This window comes from Desmodus rotundus, chromosome 12, assembly GCF_022682495.2.
Source record: "Desmodus rotundus isolate HL8 chromosome 12, HLdesRot8A.1, whole genome shotgun sequence".
Classification (NCBI taxonomy): domain Eukaryota; kingdom Metazoa; phylum Chordata; class Mammalia; order Chiroptera; family Phyllostomidae; genus Desmodus; species Desmodus rotundus.
The window spans coordinates 61,691,176-61,712,484 of NC_071398.1; the positions used below are offsets into that span (position 1 = coordinate 61,691,176).

The window sequence follows — 21,309 nt, forward strand, 5'->3', positions numbered from 1 at the left end:
AGTGAGCGCAGGCTAACGGGGCAGGAATCCTGGGTGTGCGGGGTCTCGGTTTAGAAGACAAGGGACGGGGCTCCGGGTGGGTGTGCCACTGGCCTTGCAGTCTCCTCACCTCATGGCGAGTTGGGGTGCAGCTGGAGGAGGACCAAAGTGGAACTATTAAAAGCGGGGGGCCAGCACCCTGGCTGGTGTGGCTCAGCGGACTGAGTGCCAGCCTGCAAACCGCAAGGTCGCTGGTTTGATTCCCGGTCAGGGCACACACCTAGGTTGCAGGCCCAATGGATGTTTCTCTCCCTCTCTTTCTCCCTCCCTTCCTTTCTCTCTAAAAATAAATAAATACAGTCTTAAAGAAAAAACGCAAGGGACCGTACCCTATGGCCCTTGGGTCAAACTCAGCCCGTTGCCTCTTTCTGTAAATAAAATGCTGTTGGAACACTGCCAAGCCCCGTTTGTTTATACATTATCTATGGCCGCTTTCTCTGTCCAGTGGCAGAAAGGAGAAGACAGAGCATGGCCTGCAAAGCCTAAAATATTAATTTCTTGCCATTGACAGAAAAGTCTGCATTTCTCCCTCTGAAGCACGGTGTCAAAGAGGGGCGAAGGCTACCCCAGCCTAAGGCCCACACACCCTAATTCCAGGGTAAATTGTGTGTTTTCCCACCCCTTCCAATCCTTTCCTTCTAGAAGCAATGATTTTTTCTTATCCTACACTTTGAACAACACTTTTGTGTGAACTTTTTTTCTAAAGTAAAAATTCAGTCTATTCTTGTTTTCGGCACAGTACACAAGAGGCGGAGTGTCCCCATCATAGATTTCACTCCCAACCCCTTGGAACGTTCATTTCTTTGGCTAAAAGGAGAGACTAGCTGGGAAAGCAGGCAATGCTGGGGCAGCTGAAATAAGGATGGGCAGGAGCAATGCTAACATCACCCTCACAGGGGTGGGCACAGGGGACCATTAGTCTCAAGCTGATTTTCTAGAATCACTTGCTGGAAGCACAGGAGCATCATCCCTGGATGCTCGAGCCGCCTCGGGCCTCGGTCGTCCCCACCACACAGGAATAGCAGCGCTTTCTGGTCGTCACCCTTGGTGTCTTGATGGATGTAATAGTAAGGGACTTGCCGTACTTCTTCTTGGGTTCAGACCTGATTTTCAACCTGTCCGCTTCCCTGTGGGGGGTCACAATTCTGATCAAGACCTTGCCGCGTGTCCCCTTGCCCTTCCTGGAGTCATACAGTCAGTCAGCAAAATACAGGGGCTTGTTCTGGATGCCCTGGACTAGGTGCAGGAAAGCATTTCCCGAGTCTCCCTTGATGTCCTTCTTGATGCTCTCTGACACATTATAAGGGCCGTAGCCCTTGTACCTTTCAAACGCTTTCTGGAGGTGACACACGCTTTGCTCGGTCACGATGCTGATCCACTTGGGAACGTCAGTTCCTTTCCTCTTCACTCCAGCGTCATAGAGATCCCGGGCATCTTTGTCAATCAGTTCATAATCAATGACAGAGTCCTCTTCTGCTCCTCTACCCTTGGCAAGGGCAACCATCAGCTCGTGGAAGTCACCAGACGTGTCGGAAATAATGTCCTTCTCCAGGTCAGTCTTGTACATTTCCTTGTAAACTCTGTTAGTTTCCTGCAGCTCCTGGTTGGTCCTTGAGCGGGTGATCTCAATGAGAGAGTCCTCATCAGTCCCCAGCCCCTTCATGGAGGCCTTCAGCGTGGAAGCCTCATACCGCGCAGGTGTTTTCAACAAGCCCAACATCACTGTCTCCAGGTGGCCAGACCAGACTGACTTGAGCACTGACAGAAGTTCCTTTTTAGTCCTTCTCTGGTAGGCGAAGGCAATATCCTGCCTCTGTTCATTGCTGCAGTTGGTCAAAATGTTGACGATGGTGACCTCATCCACACCTTTGGTTTTGACGGCCGTTTCAGTGTTCAAAGCATCCCGGTGGGCGCCAAAGTTGGTGTCAGGCTTTGACTGACGGGTATGCATTGGCGGGTATGGAGAGATCACCCTCCAAGCTGAGCTTGCACAGAATTTCGTGAACAGCAGACGTTTGGAAGCAGTGGGGCTGCGCACTGAGAGCTGTGAGCGTCCCAAGGAGCAGAGCCTTGTGTGAATTGTTAGTCCTCATGGCGTGGGAAGGAGGCCACGTAAGCCGAATTTGCAGGTAAACTCAGGACTCAGGGGACGCAAGGTCACACAGCTGGTAAGTGGGGGCAGCGCCAGAGTTTCTGCAGCGGAGGGCTTTAGAGACGGCCACGTGACCCGAAGGGGAGCGAGAGTGGGAACACTAGGGGATTTATTTCAAACTGCTTGATGTTCTCTTAGGACTGAGGAAGCCCCAGATATATGTGCTGTAGAGCAAGGGTGGTGAGCACTGCTGGAGACAGGGGGGGCCTACTTCCCGGAGCCCCTAAATGCTGCCCAACGCTCAGACCTCCTTGCTATGAGGTAGGTGTTGTTTGGGCGCCTCCCTGGTTCCTACCTCTGGCTCAGTCCTTTGCTACCTCTGGTCATCATATTCTCAAGAAGCAGAATGGTTGAGTTATTAAGAGCACATCTGGAGTCAGGCTGCTTGGGTTCCCACCCCGGCTCTGTCACTGGCTTACTGGCTGTGTGACCTTGGGCAACTTACTTACCTTCTCTGTGCCACAGTCTTCTCCTCTGTAACCCGGGGACAATGAGAGTGCCTCTCTCCCAGAGACATGAGGGAGCAAGTTACTATTTGCAAAGCAGTTAGGCTAGTGCCTGACACATCACAAACACTTTTTGTGTCTGTTGTAACTTTGATTATTATGGACAGTGGCCCAACACATTAACCTTGGCCTTTTTGGAGCCCAAGAGTCCAAGCCCTGAACTCTACGTAGCCATCTCTCATACCTGCTGCAAGCAGAGAACCATTTACTTTGCAAACACCCAGAAGATTAAGGTGATAACGGCCTCTTGTTTAGCTCCTGGCACATTGTATTTGCTGAATGAATGTAAGCTGTTATTATTATTTCCAAGATGGGCCCAGCTCTGCTTAGTCAGGGCCTCAAGTTCTTGGCAGCCAATGACTACGGGTTCAGCCAGAAGTCAGCTGAGCTGAATGCCTAAAGAGGCTCAGGGGAGGCTGTGGGTAATCAATAACCCTGGGAGTGCCATCAGCCTTTTCGTAACATGTACCAATGTCTGGAGGACCCCTTCCTGAATTTTCCATGACCCTAAGTTGCCCTTACATGGGGCTGGACCAGCACCTTTCAGAAGGACTTGAGAACTCAACGGGTGTATCATTAAGTGGGAGGAGTCCCCACACTTCCTCTCACAGTGCCCCCCACAGTGCCACTGTCCTAACCAAGGTAGCACTCTGGCTGGGTGGATGCCTGGGGCTGGTGTCCCTGTGAAAGGTAAAACTGGGCCCGCGGTGGGGGAGAGCATTCCTTTGCTCTTCTCATTGCCTTCCGGGGCTGAGGGACCCTCAGATGTGGTCTGGACACATGCGATGTGGCATCCTGGTGGGCTTCCTGTAGGTGCCTCCCTTTCTGTATGGGTAGTATGGCTGGGAGTAGAGTGGAGTGGAGTGGAGGGAGATCCTAGGACATTATAATTCTCAGCCTCAATCCACAGGCATTTTTGCAGCTGTCTCTTCTCTGGTTCACACGGCTCCTTGTTCCGGGCCTCGCTGCTTCTCCCTTCTGAGTTTAAGCCTAGTTAGACATATGTCTGTCCCCCGTGAATTTCCTCCATTCTCTGTCAACCGGGCCACCTTCAGTTAAACAGAAGCAACCAGGGCAAGTGCTGAGAAAGCTAGTAATGCTCTCGCATTCCAAACCTGGGGAGACCTCCCAGACGTCTATGCTCCCTGAGCTCCGCGGCTACAACAGAACTGAGGAGGTGGAGCATGGGGGGTTGGCCACACGGCACGGCAAGGTCAAATGGCTGCCTGACCTCCCTTGTCCGTACTCCACCCTCACAGTCCAGCTGGCGTCTTTGACATGTGGGGCCTACTCTGAAATGACTTTGAACTCTAGGCCAGCCTCATACCGGTGCGGGGAGGGCGATGGATAATGCTGGCGAACCCCGTCGGAGGATGATGGAAGACTTGGGCGAGCCCCCTCCATTCTCATGTTCTGTGATTCTCCTTCACTGCCAGCCACAGAGCATAAGCTCAATGCATGGACTTGACCAAGGACTATCAGCTGACAGGAGCAATTAGCAGAGAAAAAAATGGATGCGACAGATTTTATCTGAATATGCACTGTGGGGCCCGGTGAGAGGGGTCTGGAGAGGGGGCAGAAAAGCCTTGAAGAGGGAATGCAGTCCCTCCTGTGCTAACTCATCCCCAGAGGCGGTGCCTGCACTGGCCAGCAGCCCAGGGAAAGTGGTCAGTGGGCGGGGCACAGCAGCTCATCCCGCAAATACATGGTTGGGTGGCTTGAAAGGGAAGGAACCTTGGAATCATCATTTGAGTTGAAAAGCAGAGAGAAGTGGTTCTAGAAAAGGTGAGTTGTAGTTCTCAGTGTGAAGAGGCTGCTATGGGAAGGTTCCCGAAGCCCGAAGACCCCTTCTCCACCTCCAGCTGCTCCTCTGCCCTTCTGCACCAATTTGGCCTATCTTTGGGGTACAGTCATTCCACACATATGGATGGAGGGTTGACTATGTCCCAGACACTGTGCTGGGCAGTGGGGATTCAGCAGGGAAAGCACAGTCCCTGACCTAAAGGAGCTCACAGTCCAAGGAAAGACCAATAGACAATTATCTGTCAGCATGATAAGTTCTGTGATGGAGATAAGCCACCACAAATACCAAAGCAGCCTCAAGGGAGAGCAGAGACCCCGCCCACATGCCACCTCTCTTGGGAAGACCTCCAGGACTTGTTTTCATAACACTCTGTGCACATCACCATGTTATTATCCATCACAGGCTCGGCTCTCCTGTCAGGCTGTGAGCTCCTTGTCTAGATGTTTTCTTCTTATCTGTAGCACCCAGCACTTAATAGGAGCTTGTTGAGAGAATAACAGTGAATTTTTCTGGTTCCTGAGCTGCACACTGTCACCTGAGCTCCCAGGCAGCTCCCTGGATGCCTACGACAGCCACCTTCCCCCAGAGCATCATGGGAAGGTCCACGTTGGGAGAGGATTTCTAGAGCAGGGGGTGGATATCGGGCTCCAGATGCTCTTCACTTACCGGCCAGTGTTCCCCAGGCCTGGCACACTCCCTCCAGGGAAAGGGTGAGCCTGCCACCCTCTGACCGAAGTCTCTTTTCTTCTTCAGGATTGGCCCTCCTGCTGCAGCTGGGTGAGGGCCAAGCGTGAGAGCGGGCAGTGCCAGGGTGCCTGGGGGAAGGCAACAGTAGTCAGGGCAGGGTTTGTCTCTCGCTCCTGCCATTCCAGGCACAGCGACCAAAACTGTGTGTTACCTCACCAACTGGAGCCACTACCGCCCTGGGATCACCCGCTACATGCCCGAGAACGTGGACCCTTGTCTCTGCACGCACATCACCTACACCTTCGCTGGCATAGCCAACAACCAGATCAAAACCACCGAGTGGAACGATGAGGCATCAACGGCCTCAAGAACTAGTGAGTTCCAGGCTCGGCCTCTGTGCGGAGTTGGGGGCTTCCATGGGGGCCCTTCAGGAGTTCCCCAGAGACATCAACACCAGAATGTCTGGTCTTCACACCCTCATGCCACCCTGGCAGTCCCCATGTTCTGCACAGGAGAGGCAGGTTGCTGTCGTTTTTCTGGCTTGTTTTCTCACCAGATTCTCAGTGTTGTAGCCTGTGTGTCCCGGCAGGTGTGAAGGCTGCCCCCTGGAGTTTGCCATGCTACAGTGCATCCCACGCCAACCTAGGAGCTGGCTCCCAATATACTGTAAGATAGTTCTCGTGCCAGTTAAATGCTGAGCATATTTATCAGGTGACAACTGCGTCAGGCATTTTTCTAGGTGCTTTTTATGTATTATTTATGTTACCCTCACAGCAAACACTGCAAAATAGTCACATTAAAGATTTAAAAGATATTGTCACCCTGACACTCTGATAAGCAAGCAGCAGATGAGAGCCCCTTGTCGGTGGAATTTCCTTTACATCAGTATCTTTCTATTGCCAGCAACCCAGAACTGAGAACCCTGCTATCTGCTGGCGGCTGGAACTTTGGGACCCAGGGGTAAGACCTTGTACTCACGGCGGAATCACTCCCACGTTACTCAGTCTCTTCCAAGCTCCCAGGGCTCTGTGTTTCTCTGAAGTGTGTGGCCGGTGACCTCGGGTCTCAGTTTAGACACCCCAGAAACCTGGTCAAAGCTCTCCTGCAGCCTGTCCTTCCTCCATCACAGCTCTTACAGCACTGCAGCTTAACCGCCTGTTTTCTTGTCTGTGCCCTCCTGTGTATGAGATTCTCCACGGCAGAGACTCTGCTCGATTCGCCCCCCCCCCCCGCCCCCGCACTACTCAATGTGGAGGGAAAGACCAAATGACTGAGTGTCTGTCCAGACAATAGTCGGGGGCTAAGCGACGAGGCAGAGGATCCAGGCGCTTAGGCCACTGTTGTTTCCCCCTGTGCCTGCCCCATGGGAGGCTCCTGCCCTTCCTTGAGAGAGTCCCTGTCAAAGCCCATCACCGACGCTGTGACCGTAGTGATGTGTTGACCCCAGATTCTCCAACCTGGTGGCCACTGCCGAGAACCGCCACACCTTCATCCCGTCAGCCATCCGGTTTCTCAGGAAGTACAACTGCGATGGGCTGGACATTGATCGGGAGTATCCCGGCAACCGTGGCAGCCCCGCAGATGCCCAGCAGCTCTTCACTGTCCTGCTGAAGGTGACTCCTCCTGCCCGTGTCCAAAGAACACAGGTTCTGGCCCACAGCCGTCCAGGGAGAAGGTCTCTCTCTGTCTGGTGAGGGGTTCTGAGACAGGCTGACTGCCCTACAGAGCTCAGTCTTTCTGGCTCAAAGCCCGATTTCCTTAGTGCAAGATCAGATCTTTCTTTCAGGGAAAACTCACATGGCCAAGCTACAGGAAGTGGTATAAGGCAGCATAATGAAATTTAATAGACTTACAGTGAGAAATGTAACAGCCATGGGGACAGAAACATTCATGTCCTACCTCTAGGCACAGCAGTGGGAAGTCAGAGAGTCCTCAGACAGGTCCTCAGAGGGCAGGGTGGAGGGAGCGATGGACCAGCTACAGACTGAGGTGTTCAGGGGCTCCGTGCCCTGAGAGGTGGTGCAGACACCTCCAGGGCCCAGGGGACTTCTGCCCCTAGCACTGGACACAAAGTTGTTGGGTGAGCGCGCCTTCTGCCCTGGTCACGGCTGGGTTGGGCACAGATGTTTACTTTAATTCTCTTACTTCCTTTTCTTCCATGCCTGAGTTTTCTGGTTGTTAGACTCAATCACATACAGTTTGCAGAGCTAGGAGCCATTTTTGTCTAAACATAACCACTCTTTTCTTACTTTCCTGCCTTGACATTATTTGTTCATTTTAAAGTTTAACTCTCAGAGAGTCATCAATGTTCCTTCATTTGCAAGTTTTGGGGAGACAACTGACTGCTGTCCCCAGAGACCAACAGCAGTTTTGGGATCAAAGGACTCTAAACCGAGCACTTGGTGGATTTCCTCCTAAGAATGTGACCTTGTCACGTGCTCCCTGGGCCCTCCAGCCTGAGTCCAGTGTCCTCTGTTCTGTAGGAAATGTATGAGGCGTTTGAGCAAGAGGCTGCCCAGAGTAACAAGCCCAGGTTGCTGATTTCTGTGGCTGTGTCAGCTGGCAAAGGGACCACTGAGACTGCCTACCAGGTCCCTGAGATGTCAAAGTCAGCCAGCCCCACGCCCAGAAGCCCAGGCAAAGCTAAGCAAGCCTGGCACTTCCCCCATAGATTGGCCAATGCCCAGGAATCCTGGACAGGGAGGGCTCATCCCCAAAGGAATACATGATCCTAACTCCTGAGAGACATCAGAAGCCAGCCTGAACCATGGGCTCACTTCCAAACCTGTTTCCGAGATTCTCAATGACAAGAGGCTATTGGAGAAAGTTAGTTGCGTCTCTAACTCCCACCGGTTCTGAAGGTCTGAGCAAGGCCCTCTATATTGATGATGGATTGTGTGCCTTCTGTGTGTCAGGTGTCCTTGACATCAAGGCGAGGGAGAATGGAATAAAGAATAACAAAGCACATTACCTTGTGACACATCCGATAGCATAATTACAAATGACACATCCGATAGCATCTAGCAGCTTTAGGGGGAGCGGCATGGAGAGTGTGATTTCCCATTGGTCATTTCTCTTCTGTGGTACCTCAACCCCAAGCACCCGAGGTACATGGACCTCACCAATGAGATGACCTACAACCTCAGGGGCTCCTGGGAGGGCTTCACAGGCAAAAACAGCCCCATGTTTGCAGGACCCAATGACCAGGGAGACTGCAAATTCTTTAATGTGGTGAGTGATGAAATGGATTCAGGACAGCCAGTCCTACTGGGTCTCTTTGAGGCATGTCACGGGATCTCTGGCCAAGGACGCTTGATGGACAGGAAGAAGATGGCAGCCTTTCCTAACCCAGGTGGTGTTCCCTGCTTCCCTGTCCTTTTCACTGATTGTATTCATTTATCTTTCATACCAAAGAAGGCAGGAGAGTGGCTTGGGGGTTAGTCCCAAACAATGGAAAACTTTTTTTCTTTTTTTTAAGAAAATATTTTATTTATTTATTTTTAGACTGAGGGGAGGGAGGGAGAAAGAAAGGGAGAGAAACACCGATCTGTTGCCTCTTGCATGTCCCCAACTGGGGCCTTGGCCCACAACCCAGGTGTGTACCCTGACTGGGAATTGAACCAGCGGCCTTATGGGTTTATAGACTGATGCTCAATCCATTGATGAGCATCAGTCTATAAACCCAAAAATCTATTGATGCTAGGAGCCCATTTCGTGACCCACCTTTCCCCAACTCTTCCTCACCTCCCTTCCAGCCTCTCCCTATGCTGTGAGGTTTAGCTTCCTGCCTTATTATGTGTAGGCAGGTGTAACAATGAATCTACTTAACGATTTGTAGGTGGGTAAATTGGCTACATGTGATTTCAGTGAATTCAACCAGGAACTTAGGAACGGGTGTGGGAAGGTGTCCCAGGTGCACAGCCAGTCCTCGAACAAGTCTGAGCTGCCAGCAGGGGACAAGGGGACGCATGGCTGAACTCCAGTTGTGCCACCAATGCCCAGCCCAGGGTGAGGGGAAGGAAGGTAAGAGAACACTTCATTCCCAGTTGACACTGGGCCAGATTCACTACCTAACTTAACTCATGTGCCTCTAGACCAAGGTACCTCTAACACCCAGGTCTAGCGGGGAAGGCATTCCTTCCCTTCCTCTGAGGTTGGCTTGACCACATGCGATATTTGAAGTGGCCAGGGAATTAGGTAGAAAGTATAGGCTTTTCCACAGGCCTCTGGGACATGCTCAGCTGCTACTTAATAATGTCTTCCTCACCTCGTCCCCAGGATTATGCCATGAACTACTAGAAGAACCAAGGAACCCCCGCCGAGAAGCTGATGGTGGGCTTTGGGGCTTACGCCCGGACTTTCACTCTCACTCACCCTACTGACCATGGCCTGGATGCTCCCTCCTCTGGCCCCAGGACTGCCAGGCCATATACTTAGGAAGCTGGGACTCTTGCCTACTTTGAGGTAATGTCCCAGAGGGCCTGGGATACCTGGGAGAGCCCCTCTCTCTGTTCTAAAGGATTGGAGAAACCTCCATGAAGAGAGAACGAATACCCTGATTTCTAACACAGAGCACCCCGAGTTGACTTCTCCGAGTATACATGGTAGGGAGGGAAGGGTAGAGTGACCAATTGATGAGCTGTCTTAAATTTTAACCTTTTACAGTCAATGTGCATCTTTAATTCCAGGAACAGTTAACATTTACTGAGACAGCCAGGCTCTGCTCTGAGTGACTTCCATATAGTATCGTACCTAACCCTCACCACGAACAATGAGCTGCTGATTTTATCCTCTTATGCAAGAGGGTACACTGAGACACAGAGGGATTAAGAACTTTGCTCGAGATTGCAGAACTAGTAAGTGGCAGAGCTAGGATTCAAATCTACCATATTTTACTGTGTATAATGTGCACGCATGTTCTGTGCACATTATACATAGGGATTATTATGCCTATGGTATGTAATCATTATGCCGACACATAATGTGCATCCTTATTTTTCCCTCAAAAATTTGGGCAGAAAAGTGTGCATTATATACAGCAAAATGTGGGGTAAGTTGTCAAGCTCCCAGCCCTACCCTTATACTCTATCATCCTCGTGTTGGCTCTTTGTGGTGAAAAACCTTTCTAATAAGAGCAGGTAAATTTGTTTCTAAGGGAACCAGGGCACAAGGTACCAAGAAGCTGCCCTGCCCGTTGTCTCGCAAATGACTGCTGGCAGACCCAGGACAGGAACCCATGTCTCACCTCCAGCCAGGGCCCTTGCCACTGCGCAGCTGGAGGGGAAGCAGAGCCAGGGAGTTGGGATGAAATTGTAACCATACATTCTTATTTCCAGCAAAGAGGGGTGGGGTGGGGCGTACATCCAGGAAACAAACACAAGGAGGAGGAAGAGATGGGCTGAGCAGAGGAGGGGCCAGCTGAGCTGTGCCTCTCCTCCTGCACCGGCCCCAGGTCTGCTCCTTCCTGTGAGGAGCCACTGAGTTGTGGAACGCCCCCACCCCCCAGGAAGAACCCTATACCTACAAGGGGAACCAGTGGATTGGGTATGGCAACCCCAAGAGCTTCACCCTCAAGGTAAGGCCCTCTGCGCCCTTCCCTCTGCACATTCGGAGGGGTAGGGCACCTGCCCTCCAAGGGCATTTGAACTACACTCCCGGGAGACACGTAAGAGAAGGCAAGGCTTTAGGTTGAGCCAGCGGCCCGGCTGCAGAGGCTACATGTGATTTTTCCCCTTAAAAATAAAATAAAAGCTAATAATTGAGTAACACTCACTACGTTACATACCAAGCACAGTGGAAAATGTTTCAACGAATAATTCTAAGAGGAAGTTAGAACTCTGTCGCTGGAATTCTGTCCCTCCTCCCGTCCCATCATTACAAGATGGACCTTGAGGCTCAGAGAAGATAACAGCATCTTCACAGTCACATCGCTCGTGGCAGAGCTGGGCTGTGAACTTGGGTGTCTGGCTCAGGCCTAGAGCCAGTAACCACTGATTCAGGTAGGGTGCGCCCTCCGCGGAGAGGAGCCCCCAGTGACCCTACCACAGACCTGACCCTTGTCCTGGGAAAGGGGTCCCTTGCAGAACCCTTTTCTTACTCTCTTCCAGATTACAGAGTGCCCGCCTCTACCCTGGGCACCACCTCGGCCCCCATCATCACTGCGGCTCCTGGGGGTGGCAGTGGCGGCGATAGCGGATTCTGTGCCAGGAAGTTCGACGGTCTCTACCCCAGCCCCACCAGCAGGTGAGCCTTCTACAACTGCATGGATGGGGAAACCTTGCGCAGGCTTGTCAAGCGGCCTGGTCTTTGATGCCAGCTGCTCTTGCTGTAACTGGCCTTAGCCCTCCACCCATTGGAGCCATTGGGAACTGTAGGACAGAAGGATGATTAAATGGAAGTTTTGCTTCAGAGTGCCAAGTTGTCTATTTTGATTTATAGAGTTGAGTGATTATTGCCCGGCATATACGAGAAGCCCCACCTTCCTGCTCCCCAGAGCTCTGCAGAGGCTGGGGCTGGGAGAGAAGGAGGGGCAGGGGCTGGGACCTCTCTGTGAGGAGTTCTGCTTCTCTGGGCCCTCTGAGGCAGGAGGAGAAAGGAAATGGGAGGCAAGGAAGTTCAAGTCCTTATTCTTTACCAAAAACATGCCTCCAAAGACCTCACAGAAAGATCCAGGAAAGTGGCTGGACTCAGGACACTTAATTTACTGCCTCACCTCCTTCAGAAAGTCTTCCCTCACCAAGTTCACTCATCTCCCAACTCCAGCAAGCCACCCTTGCCATTTGGGGATAGAACAGGACAGCCACCTATAGGCTAGTCTACAGACTCCATGCTGCCCTTTTGAGGTCAGGAAGAAAGGCCATCAGCTCGGACTCCAAAATGAGCTCACGTTTAAAAACTAAGTCCATTACCACAGATGAATGTACCCTTCAGTGCCCTTAGGGACCAGATCACTGGGGGCAGGGGGAAGTTCACGGGTTGTGTCCTTTTGACGAAACCAGCACCAACAATGCGCAGAAGCCCCGGGACACATGGTTAAATCTGAACATTCATTTGTGATAACCTCTCTCTCACTTCCTGGCCCTGTCTGAAGGAGCTTAAGTGATAGCCTCTTGCAATGACCACTTGACGGGTGCCCGCTGATAAACCAATGTGTGCTCGGATGGAAGTGGCTAGGGACAGCTGTCCTCTGGTCTCCAGGACCGGTGGGGGAGGCACTGGTACCGCTGCCCTTTGGTGGACCAGCCACTTGTTCATGGCCTTCACCACGGACTGCGAGATGCAGAGTCACCAGGCCACCAGTGGCAGGCTCGGTGGGAACTGTGGTGAATCCTGGGTTAGGAGCTCATGGAATCTGAACAGGGAAACAGAAGCCAAGCAGTCCCACCGCTGAGCTAGGACAGCAGTCTGCACAGCCTGGCTACAGGGTTTGTCATTTACTCATCCGTCTACAACCACTTGTTTATTTTATTGTTCGACAACGTATTTCATTTTGCAAGCTAATGCTTGTGTCAGCAATGAGCTGAGAACAAAATCGTGGTGGTAGAATTTGTGGTGATAATAACAAATTCAAATATTGATGGAGTACTGCATTATCTGAAAACAATATTCTTTCTAAATTAAGAAACCTGCAGAGCAGGAGTATCCTGGGGATTGGTTGTAGTCCACAAACCACTTGTTAAAATGCATCGGGAAAAAAAATGGTGACATCCTATCATTCAAAATCAAAGTTGCCAAATTTTCAACTGTTTCTACGCAGATGGAATAACTGCTCTATAATTCTTTGACAGTGCTGATGTTGAACACAAGAAAACGCGCAGCGACCCGGGAACATGGCTTTTCTCTCTTTGCTGCCCGCCATGTGTTGGGCTTCAGAAATGCTCACTTCATTGGAGCATTACTTCTTAATTAATTCAAGTTCTCTGCAATGGTACTAAAGCTTTTTACATATGTCTTCTACATTTTCTGTTGCATTTTATTCCAAATCAATTACAAATATTTTGTCCAAGTAGTCAATGAATGAAGCTCCACAACAGGAAGCTCCACTTCCTGTTGAAGTCTTAGGAAGTTAATATTAATTTTTAAAAAATAAAATTGCAAATAGACTCTGAAAGAGGCATTGACCAACTGAAATGAGAAGTGTTCAAATGCTGTGTAATACACAACTTTGAAATTCTAAAATTGCATTTTGGAATATTTTAACCTGTGGGAAGGATCCTTTGATGGAGTCACTATTTTTTAGCTACTATTTCTAACTGGGCACATTAATTGCTATATTAGATTAGAAAGAGACACAAGAGACCTCCCATCTTGTTGTGTCTACATTTGGGGAAACACTCAGAGGAGTCGTAAAAAGAGATCACGACCTTAGTGAGTTTGTCTTGTAAAGATACTTGCTGAAGAAAGTCTCTCTGGATGGAGACAAAAAGATATCACCTGTGAAAATATTTGAGTTGAAATATTCAAACATTTTAATGGAAAAAAATGGAATTGAAAATATTTCCCATTCAGCAGAAAATCCTCTGAGCATCTGTAGAGAGAGTTTTTCTTAACTAAAAATTTTCTGTCCTGCAAAGAACAATCAATACAAGGTGTAGTGGGGCTGAATTGTGTCCCTAAACAGTCACATGTGGAAGTGCCACCCCCAGGGACCCTAAAGAGGTAACAGAGGTCAAGTGAGGTTCATTTGGGTGGGCCTAGCTCAATTTGGTTGCTGTCTTTTACAAGAAGAGGAGAGTAGGGCAGAGAGATGAGGATGTGACCACACGGGGAAGGTAACCATCTGCCAGCCGAGGAGAGAGGCCTCGGAAGAAACTAACCCAGCAGCCGCCCTCATCTCAGACTTGTGTTTCCAGAACTTGGAGGAAATGCGTTTCTGTTGTCTAAGCCGCTCAGTCGGTGGCCTTGTTTATGGCAGCCCGAGCAGACTAACACAAATGTTATCAGTGTTTTTGAAACGATGAACCATGGAAACCAACTTTTAAGAAGATTTCAGGCACTGTTATGAAAAAAAAATTAAAATAATAAAACTGTATTGGAAACAAATTCCAGTCTTCAGTAAAACGCCAGAAATATGGCTAAGAAGCTGAAGTCTGTGAATATATAGCAAGAATAATTACTTGGACTTTTCAATTTTGTGTTACTAGGCAGTTATATATTTTTGCTGTTTAGAAAAACTTCTTTTGAAAATAACTTTAATAGAACTATTTGATAAGTTTATTTGTATAGCAAAATATCCATCAAAAATAAATATTTTGAAAATCACATGATTCTAACACCCTTTCACTCTCCCACGCTTCTGGGCTTGGATGAGAGCTGAGTGAAGCGACCCAGAAGTGTCGATCAGCTGTCCCGCTCTGTCCTCAAAAGTCGGCAGAAAAGAAGCCCCCAGGTTTGCACCAAGCGCCTGACCTAGCCATTTTGTAGGCTAATTATGAGAACATGGACTTAATTTCTCTCAAATTTGACATATCTGGCCCATATTTCACAGCCATTTAAGCATCTCTGGCCCATGATTTCCCTCTGTGGTCCCTGTGGTTTGTACTTCAGCCATTTGTACGTGTGTCTGGTGGCTGTCTTTATCTTAAGAGTGTGCACACGGGAATGGCTCCTTAATGCCTGGCCCTGGCTGTGCCAGGAAGGAAGTCGCCCTCGGTATTCCCCCAGTGCTCCCTCCAAGCCCCTCCCTGCTGCTCCATGCATACAACTGGCACTTATGAGCACTCTGGGAGCCCTCTCTAAACATCAGCTTGCTGACTTCTGATACAGACGCCCTGAGGTCGTCGTGGTGGAGAAACACGGGACAGAGAGGCCAAGAGGTGGCCTGAGGTCACGCAGCATGGAAACGCACATCAGAGCTGGTGGTGTGGCTCCCGAGTCCAGGACCTTACCCCACACTCCAGGCTGCCCTTCAGCCCAACCCCACTGCAAGACCGCCTCTCATTCCCAGCCCAGGCTGGATAGTCTCAGGGCCACGCTTCTCCAAAAATGGTTTGTGGATTCTCTTCACCTCCCTCGGACCATTTCTTTGGAATCTTTAAATCCAGACGCGTAACTGCCCACTCATCCAGCTGGACTCCTTTCTATTTGGTTCAGATGGTTACTCTGGACTAACTTATCCTGCAGCCCTTCATTCACCAGGTGACACTTCCATTCATTTATCTGTTTGGACCAGTGTCTGTTTACTCAGCCCAGCACACACATGCTGCCTGATATAAATAGGCCCTCACTGGGTCACAACTGAGCAGGGGAGTGAACATCAATGAAAAGTTCGGTACGGGGCATTCCCATGGTATCCACTCCGTGTGCGGTATTGACTACAAGGTTGTAGGAGACAGGAATTGTGCCTCTTCCCTCTCTTCTTTCCAATCCTGACTCACCTTTTACTAAAAGAATACTTTTTCTTCCTACCTGGTTTCCTATATGCTATGGGAACACTCAGTATATACTTGAATATTTTAAAAAGATTTTATTTATTCATTTTTAGAGAGAGGGGAAGGGAGGGAGAAAGAGAGGGAGAGAAACATTGATCTCTTCCTCTTGCATGTGCCCCAACCAGTGACACGGTCTGCAACCCAGGTGTGTGCCCTGATTGGGAATCGAACCAGCCACCTTTGGGTTTGCAAATGACACCCAACCCACTGAACCACACCAGTCAAGGCTACTTATGCATTTTTTAAACAAGGAAATAGATTGGCAACCTAGAGTATTTAGGTCATTTATATTTAATGTAACTACTGACATATTTAGGTTCAAATCTATAAATAAATATATACATACATACATATATATATATGTATATATATATATATATTTATTTGCTGCTCCAGTCAATAACTAAAGGGAACTTTTGTTGAGGCCCCATGGCCATGGGACTTATGCAGGAGACCACTCTGCAGGGCAGGGTGGTCTGTACTTGACCTTCTCCTTGGGGCGTAGGCTGGTGGTGGCTTGTGACCTTTGATAGCGTAGGATTGCGAGGGAAACTCTTGGGACAGATTATTTTGTGGAAGTTGCATTTCTGGGTGAGCTGGCGGAGGGAAGCCTCAATAATGCCACCTGGCAGGCAGAGCACCAAGTTCAGGGTGAAATGTTGCTGGATGTTAAAATCTGAGCGAGGGTGGCCATCCTCCAGCTGTTTGCTCGCAAAATTCAGGCACTGCCGACTAGGCGGGATGTCCTCCTTGTCTTGAATTTGGGCTTTAACATTCTCAGTGGTGTCGCTGGGTTCAATTCAACCTCAAGGGTGGTGAGCTTGCCCATCAGGGTCTCAGAAAGACCTGCATCTCTACATCTGCCGATCGGCTGCCATGTTGAACAGAAAGAGCTAACTCCTTTTTGACTCACATTTTAAATATTTTCTCTCCTCTGTGGGGAGAATAACAATTATGAAAAGGAAGCAAGGAAGGAAAACCTTCAGAGTGCAGACTAGTTTTCAGGCAAATAAATTCTAGCCAAGTGTGCATAGGAAATTTGAGAATCTGGATGCTTATTCTACTTAAAAGGGTTGTGGAGGAGTCCAGCACCAGAAGTGAAGGCGCAGGGGAAAGAGAGAGACAGAGCGAGAGCATGTTAACCTGTCTCTGGAAGGGACTGTGGAAATCACTTGCTACGAATGCCTGAGTGTGAAATAGCCAATCATTCGCTACCGAAGCAGAGAAGATAGAGCTCTGCACGCCAGCCGTGCTGCGTTTTGAGAGCTATTCCATAGCAGAGCTTATTAGCATAGTTTCTGAGCTTGAGCCCAGTCTTCTCTTCTTGTAAACTGAAGTCAAGATAATATGATTTACTGGTCAATAACGGGTTCTTAAATGGGTTTGAGGCTTTGGAACGCTACCCGTGTCAACATTGACTTTAGAAGCAATCTCCATCCAGGAGAACCTGATGAGTCTGGGGAGGGGAGAGAGGCTATAAAAGGCAGGCTGAACTAGGGAGTCGTTACTACTGAGGAAAGATGGCCAAGCTCAGCCTCCTCACTGGTAAGGACCCACCGCTGCTCTGTGCCTGGGAACCACTCCCCCACTCCTGTTTTTCTGCCCCTTTAAAACTTTCTTTTACCTTCAAACTCAACCAGCTCGCCTGAGATGATTGCTTTGGGCAAAAAAGCTCACTTCATTCCCTGGTGATAGGCTTTCCCCAGCCCTTCATTCCCCTACCCCCACCCCCAAGCCTCAAGGCCCAGGAGCTTTAGTGGTCTCGTGAGCTGAGCAGGAGTAGAGGGGAGTTGGCTTCTAGGAGAGACCCTGACACTTTGTCAGCCCCAGAGGTTGGGAGTCTACAGAGAGTGTTAAAAGGACGCAGAGTAAAACCCCGGAAACCCTGCCTCCTGCAAACGAACTCGGTGTGGGAGGCTGCCATGGTCATAGGTGGCTCCTCTGGCTCATTACTCTCTCTGTGGCTTTAAGGTCTGCTCCCCGTGCTCACAGCTGAGACAGGTACGCATTCTTCTCGGGAGGGACCACCACTGGCATTCCCCTTTTGTTTCTCTGTCATTTGGAAACTCTGTCCTTCTGCCCTCTGTCCTTCTACATAAAACAAAGACTATTCATTAATTTTTTTAGAGAGTTCAAAATTCCCCGACCAAGTTAAAGGACTGGGATCATTGGCCTAAAAATCCTGAAGCTGAAACCGGCTCAACAGGTGGTCTTCCAAATACACAATAACAATAAAAAGTAACATGATGAGGCCTCTCCAAGGTGCCTTCAGCTCTGTTAAAGTATTTTCAAATCTGTCCCCTTCTCGGTGTTTAAAATAACTCTTCTCCAAGAGGAGGACAGAAGAGCATTTCCACCCCGCCTCACGGACCAGTTCGCTAAGGCAGCGCTGACTGTTCCTGTGACTTGTCCCAGGAAATACAGGAAGGCCACGGCAGAATCTAAACCTGAAGCCAGGACTTGACTCCAAGTGGATGGTCCATTTCCCCCTGAGTGAAATTATTCCTCAGGGAGACAGCTACAAGAGCTAAACAGACTATCACCCTTTTTGGGTGATAGATTCCAAATGAGTGAAGTGGGAATAGTAACAATAATACCTACCTCACAGGGTTTTGGTGACGATGAATGAATGCATTTAAATAAACTACCGACAGCACTGCTTGGCACAGAACTGCTGAGCGAGCATAGTGACCGCCAGTATTAGTGTGCAGAGGGAGCTGGAATACATTTAAGCCAGAGCTTGCAGCTTTAAGATTTCATTTCAGCAAAGGGCACTGATTTCTAAGGCTCTTTAATTCTCTAGAGGGACAGAGCTGCCTCTGAGAAACACCTTCCTCCCTGAATTGCCTGCTAATTACGGGTTTGCTGCCATACACAAAGATCTCAACTGGGCTCATGTAGAGACCAGAGATGGTGTCATAAATCACGTAGAGATCTGGGGACATAACAAACACAGATTCTGCAAATGTCTTACTTGCTGTAAATGCCCTCTTCACCTTAACTGTAATTCCACCACGATGTTTTTTAAAAATGCTAATGAATCCTCTGTCATTAACATCATACAATTTACCTGTCAAAAGAGGGGTTTAACGTGACTAAGCCCTGGGCCATCTGCCTGGAGGGGGCGCTCTCACTAACCTGCTGCCATTGCAGGATTATATCATGAACTACTGGAAGGACAATGGTGCCCTCGCTGAGAAGCTCCTAGTTTGATTCCCAACCTACGGACACACCTTCCTCCTGAGAGACCCCTCCAACCACAGAATGGGGGCTCCGACCATGGGCCCCGGCCCTGCTGGGCCCTACACCAGGCAGTCTGGATTTGGGGCCTACTATGCGGTATGCTCCTGGAAATCTTCGAGAGGAGGAGGAAAGTGTCATTCTCTAGGCCATGGATTTAACAATATAAACAATTCAACACTTCTTGGCTCACTTCACATCGTTGGCTCATTTCAGGAGGCAAGATGAGCTCTCCTGTTGCACGTTAGGCTGGATTCCAAATACAGAGAGAGTAGGAAGAAAGGGTATCATCAATGAGATTATATCAATGTATAGACACTTCTTAATGCCTGCCAAGGCATTCTTTGATTTAAGAACTTCTCCCAAATGGGAGAAAAGATCAAAATCCTGCGTGAACTGAGAAATGTGCTGATAGAGCTCTAGGTCTTCCTTTCCAAGTAGCTTTCGTTTATCTCTTCTCTATTCCACACCACCCCTCCATCCCCATTGCTCCCGCTGCACAACCTCCTCCTCATCTTCTCTTAGATCTGTACCTTCCTGAAGAATGGAGCTACCGAAGTGTGGGAGGCTGCTGAGGAGGTCCCCTATGCCTACAAAGGCAATGAGTGGCTTGGCTATGATAATACCAAGAGCTTCAAAATCAAGGTAGGCTGTGATGCCCGTGAGTTTGTTCCCATCTGTAGCCCTGAGGCCCCTGGTTGGCCTTGATGTCTTCATATCATTGGATTTCTCTCTAATTACCGCAGGCTGACTGGCTGAAGAACAACTTTGGAGGCGCCATGGTCTGGGCCATCGATCTGGATGACTCAATGGGCACTTTCTGTAATGAGGGCAAATTCTCCTTGACCGCCAGGCTGAAGGAGGCCCTGGGCCTGCACCCTGGAAGTGACTGACAGCAGGAGGGTGCTCAGGGGTCTATAAATGCTCCTTCTCCAACTGAAGACAGTTCTCACATCTGCCCACCCCCCATTGCCCAGGGAGCCTCTTCCCATTTCGCCTCCCTGCTCTTGAGAGGCCGGTGCTACAATCTTTCCCTGCCCTTGAATTTCCATGCCAGAAATTTCATGCTCTTATGGGAAACCAAGCCTACCTGGGTGGGTTTTCCAGGTCTGCTAAACATCTGAAAGGTATGGCAAAGCCTCAAGAAATTATTAGGCTGACCTCACCACATAAGCATGTGCTTCTCTATGATCCCCTTATTAAGTCTCTTGCAGCCACCTGGGGAGGTTTAACAAGAAACGCTCAGCAATATTCACATGTTTCCAGTCTGTGATTGAGGAAAAGTACCAACTCCCTGAACTTTTCCCAGATTTTCTTTTCGAGCGTATTTACTCAAGACCTATATTCAGATCCTAGAAAAGTATTTGGCCCATTTGGGTGCTCAGTAAATTTGTTTTAACGATTTTGGCATTGTAAGAGAAGGGAGAACTTTATAAATTTAAAAAAACAGCCTGGCTTGACATTATAGCTTTCCCTGTTCCTGAGTGTGGAGCTATCCCGCCATCTTTTCAGCTCTAGGGACCCAGAGCTAACTGTACCCGACCCCCTCTCAGCCCATCACAACAAGAACTCCTCCCAGCAGCAGCAGTGGAAGTGGAAGCGGAAGTGGCTCCGGGAGCAGGAGCATACAAAGCCAATGGCCTCTACCCTGTAGAGGGCAACAGAAATGCCTTCTGGCACTGCCTAAATGGCATCATGTACCTGCAGAACTGCCAGGCTGGGCTTGTCTTTGACGCCAGCTGCGACTGCTGCAACTGGCTCTAAATCTGACCTGTCTCCATTCCCGTGGGCTCTGAACAGTCTCCTTTGTTCAGCACGCCTTGCTTCTACCCAGAGTTCTGCAATAAAGTCCATCAGTCAAAACATGAGTGGCCTTGGTGTCCAGTGGTTTGGGTGGAGACCTCTCTGGATGTGGAAATGCCGGCTGTGCATACGGCGGAGTGGCGGCAGTGAGTAACATGGTCGAGACCGCACACAGCTCTGAATCTGCCTGTGCCGATTGGCACGGAGGTTGGAGACTGTCAGGGGGACGGTCTGAAGGCTTGGTGCTGGGATGGGATGGGGACATGAAGAAGATAGTTCCTGTAGCCTGGTGATGTTCCTCAGGGAGGAGCTCATGTGATTCCGTGAGACTTGGGGGTAGGGGCCTGCTTGGCTCGCTCAGAGAGCAGAAGACAGGGGTGCTCTGTCCACATCCCCTGAGGTCCCAGAGCTGGCCCAGCCCCTCCTGGGTTAGCAGCTTTGAAAACACCTGTGCTAAGGAGTGGACTCTTTCTGGGGTGTCTGCCCAGCCCATGGGCCAGCAGTGTCCCTTTTTCAGGTGTCCCCCTCCTTGAACCCAAAGTGGTGATCACCAGCTACTGTGCTGGGCTGTATCAGGTCCTCCTCTGGCTTGGCCGGTTGACTGGAATGGACATTGGACTCCACAGGGCCAATCAAATGACCACCTCT

General features: G+C 49.7%; 1 protein-coding gene and 1 pseudogene across 1 annotated transcript; one reads left to right on the plus strand and one right to left on the minus strand.

The window, feature by feature from the left end:
• Positions 1–929: 929 nt before the first annotated feature.
• Positions 930–2,596, minus strand: LOC112313975 (annexin A2-like; annotated as a pseudogene).
• A 1,444-nt stretch (positions 2,597–4,040) lies between these two features.
• CHIA (chitinase acidic) lies at positions 4,041–20,622 on the plus strand. The gene is given in 13 exon segments (XM_053915890.1): positions 4,041–4,086; positions 5,255–5,278; positions 5,374–5,535; positions 5,538–5,562; positions 6,092–6,148; positions 6,636–6,801; positions 7,672–7,796; positions 8,296–8,419; positions 18,772–18,957; positions 19,384–19,503; positions 19,605–19,743; positions 20,377–20,479; positions 20,481–20,622. Coding segments are annotated over 13 exon segments (1,419 nt in total).
• The last annotated feature ends 687 nt before the right edge of the window (positions 20,623–21,309 follow it).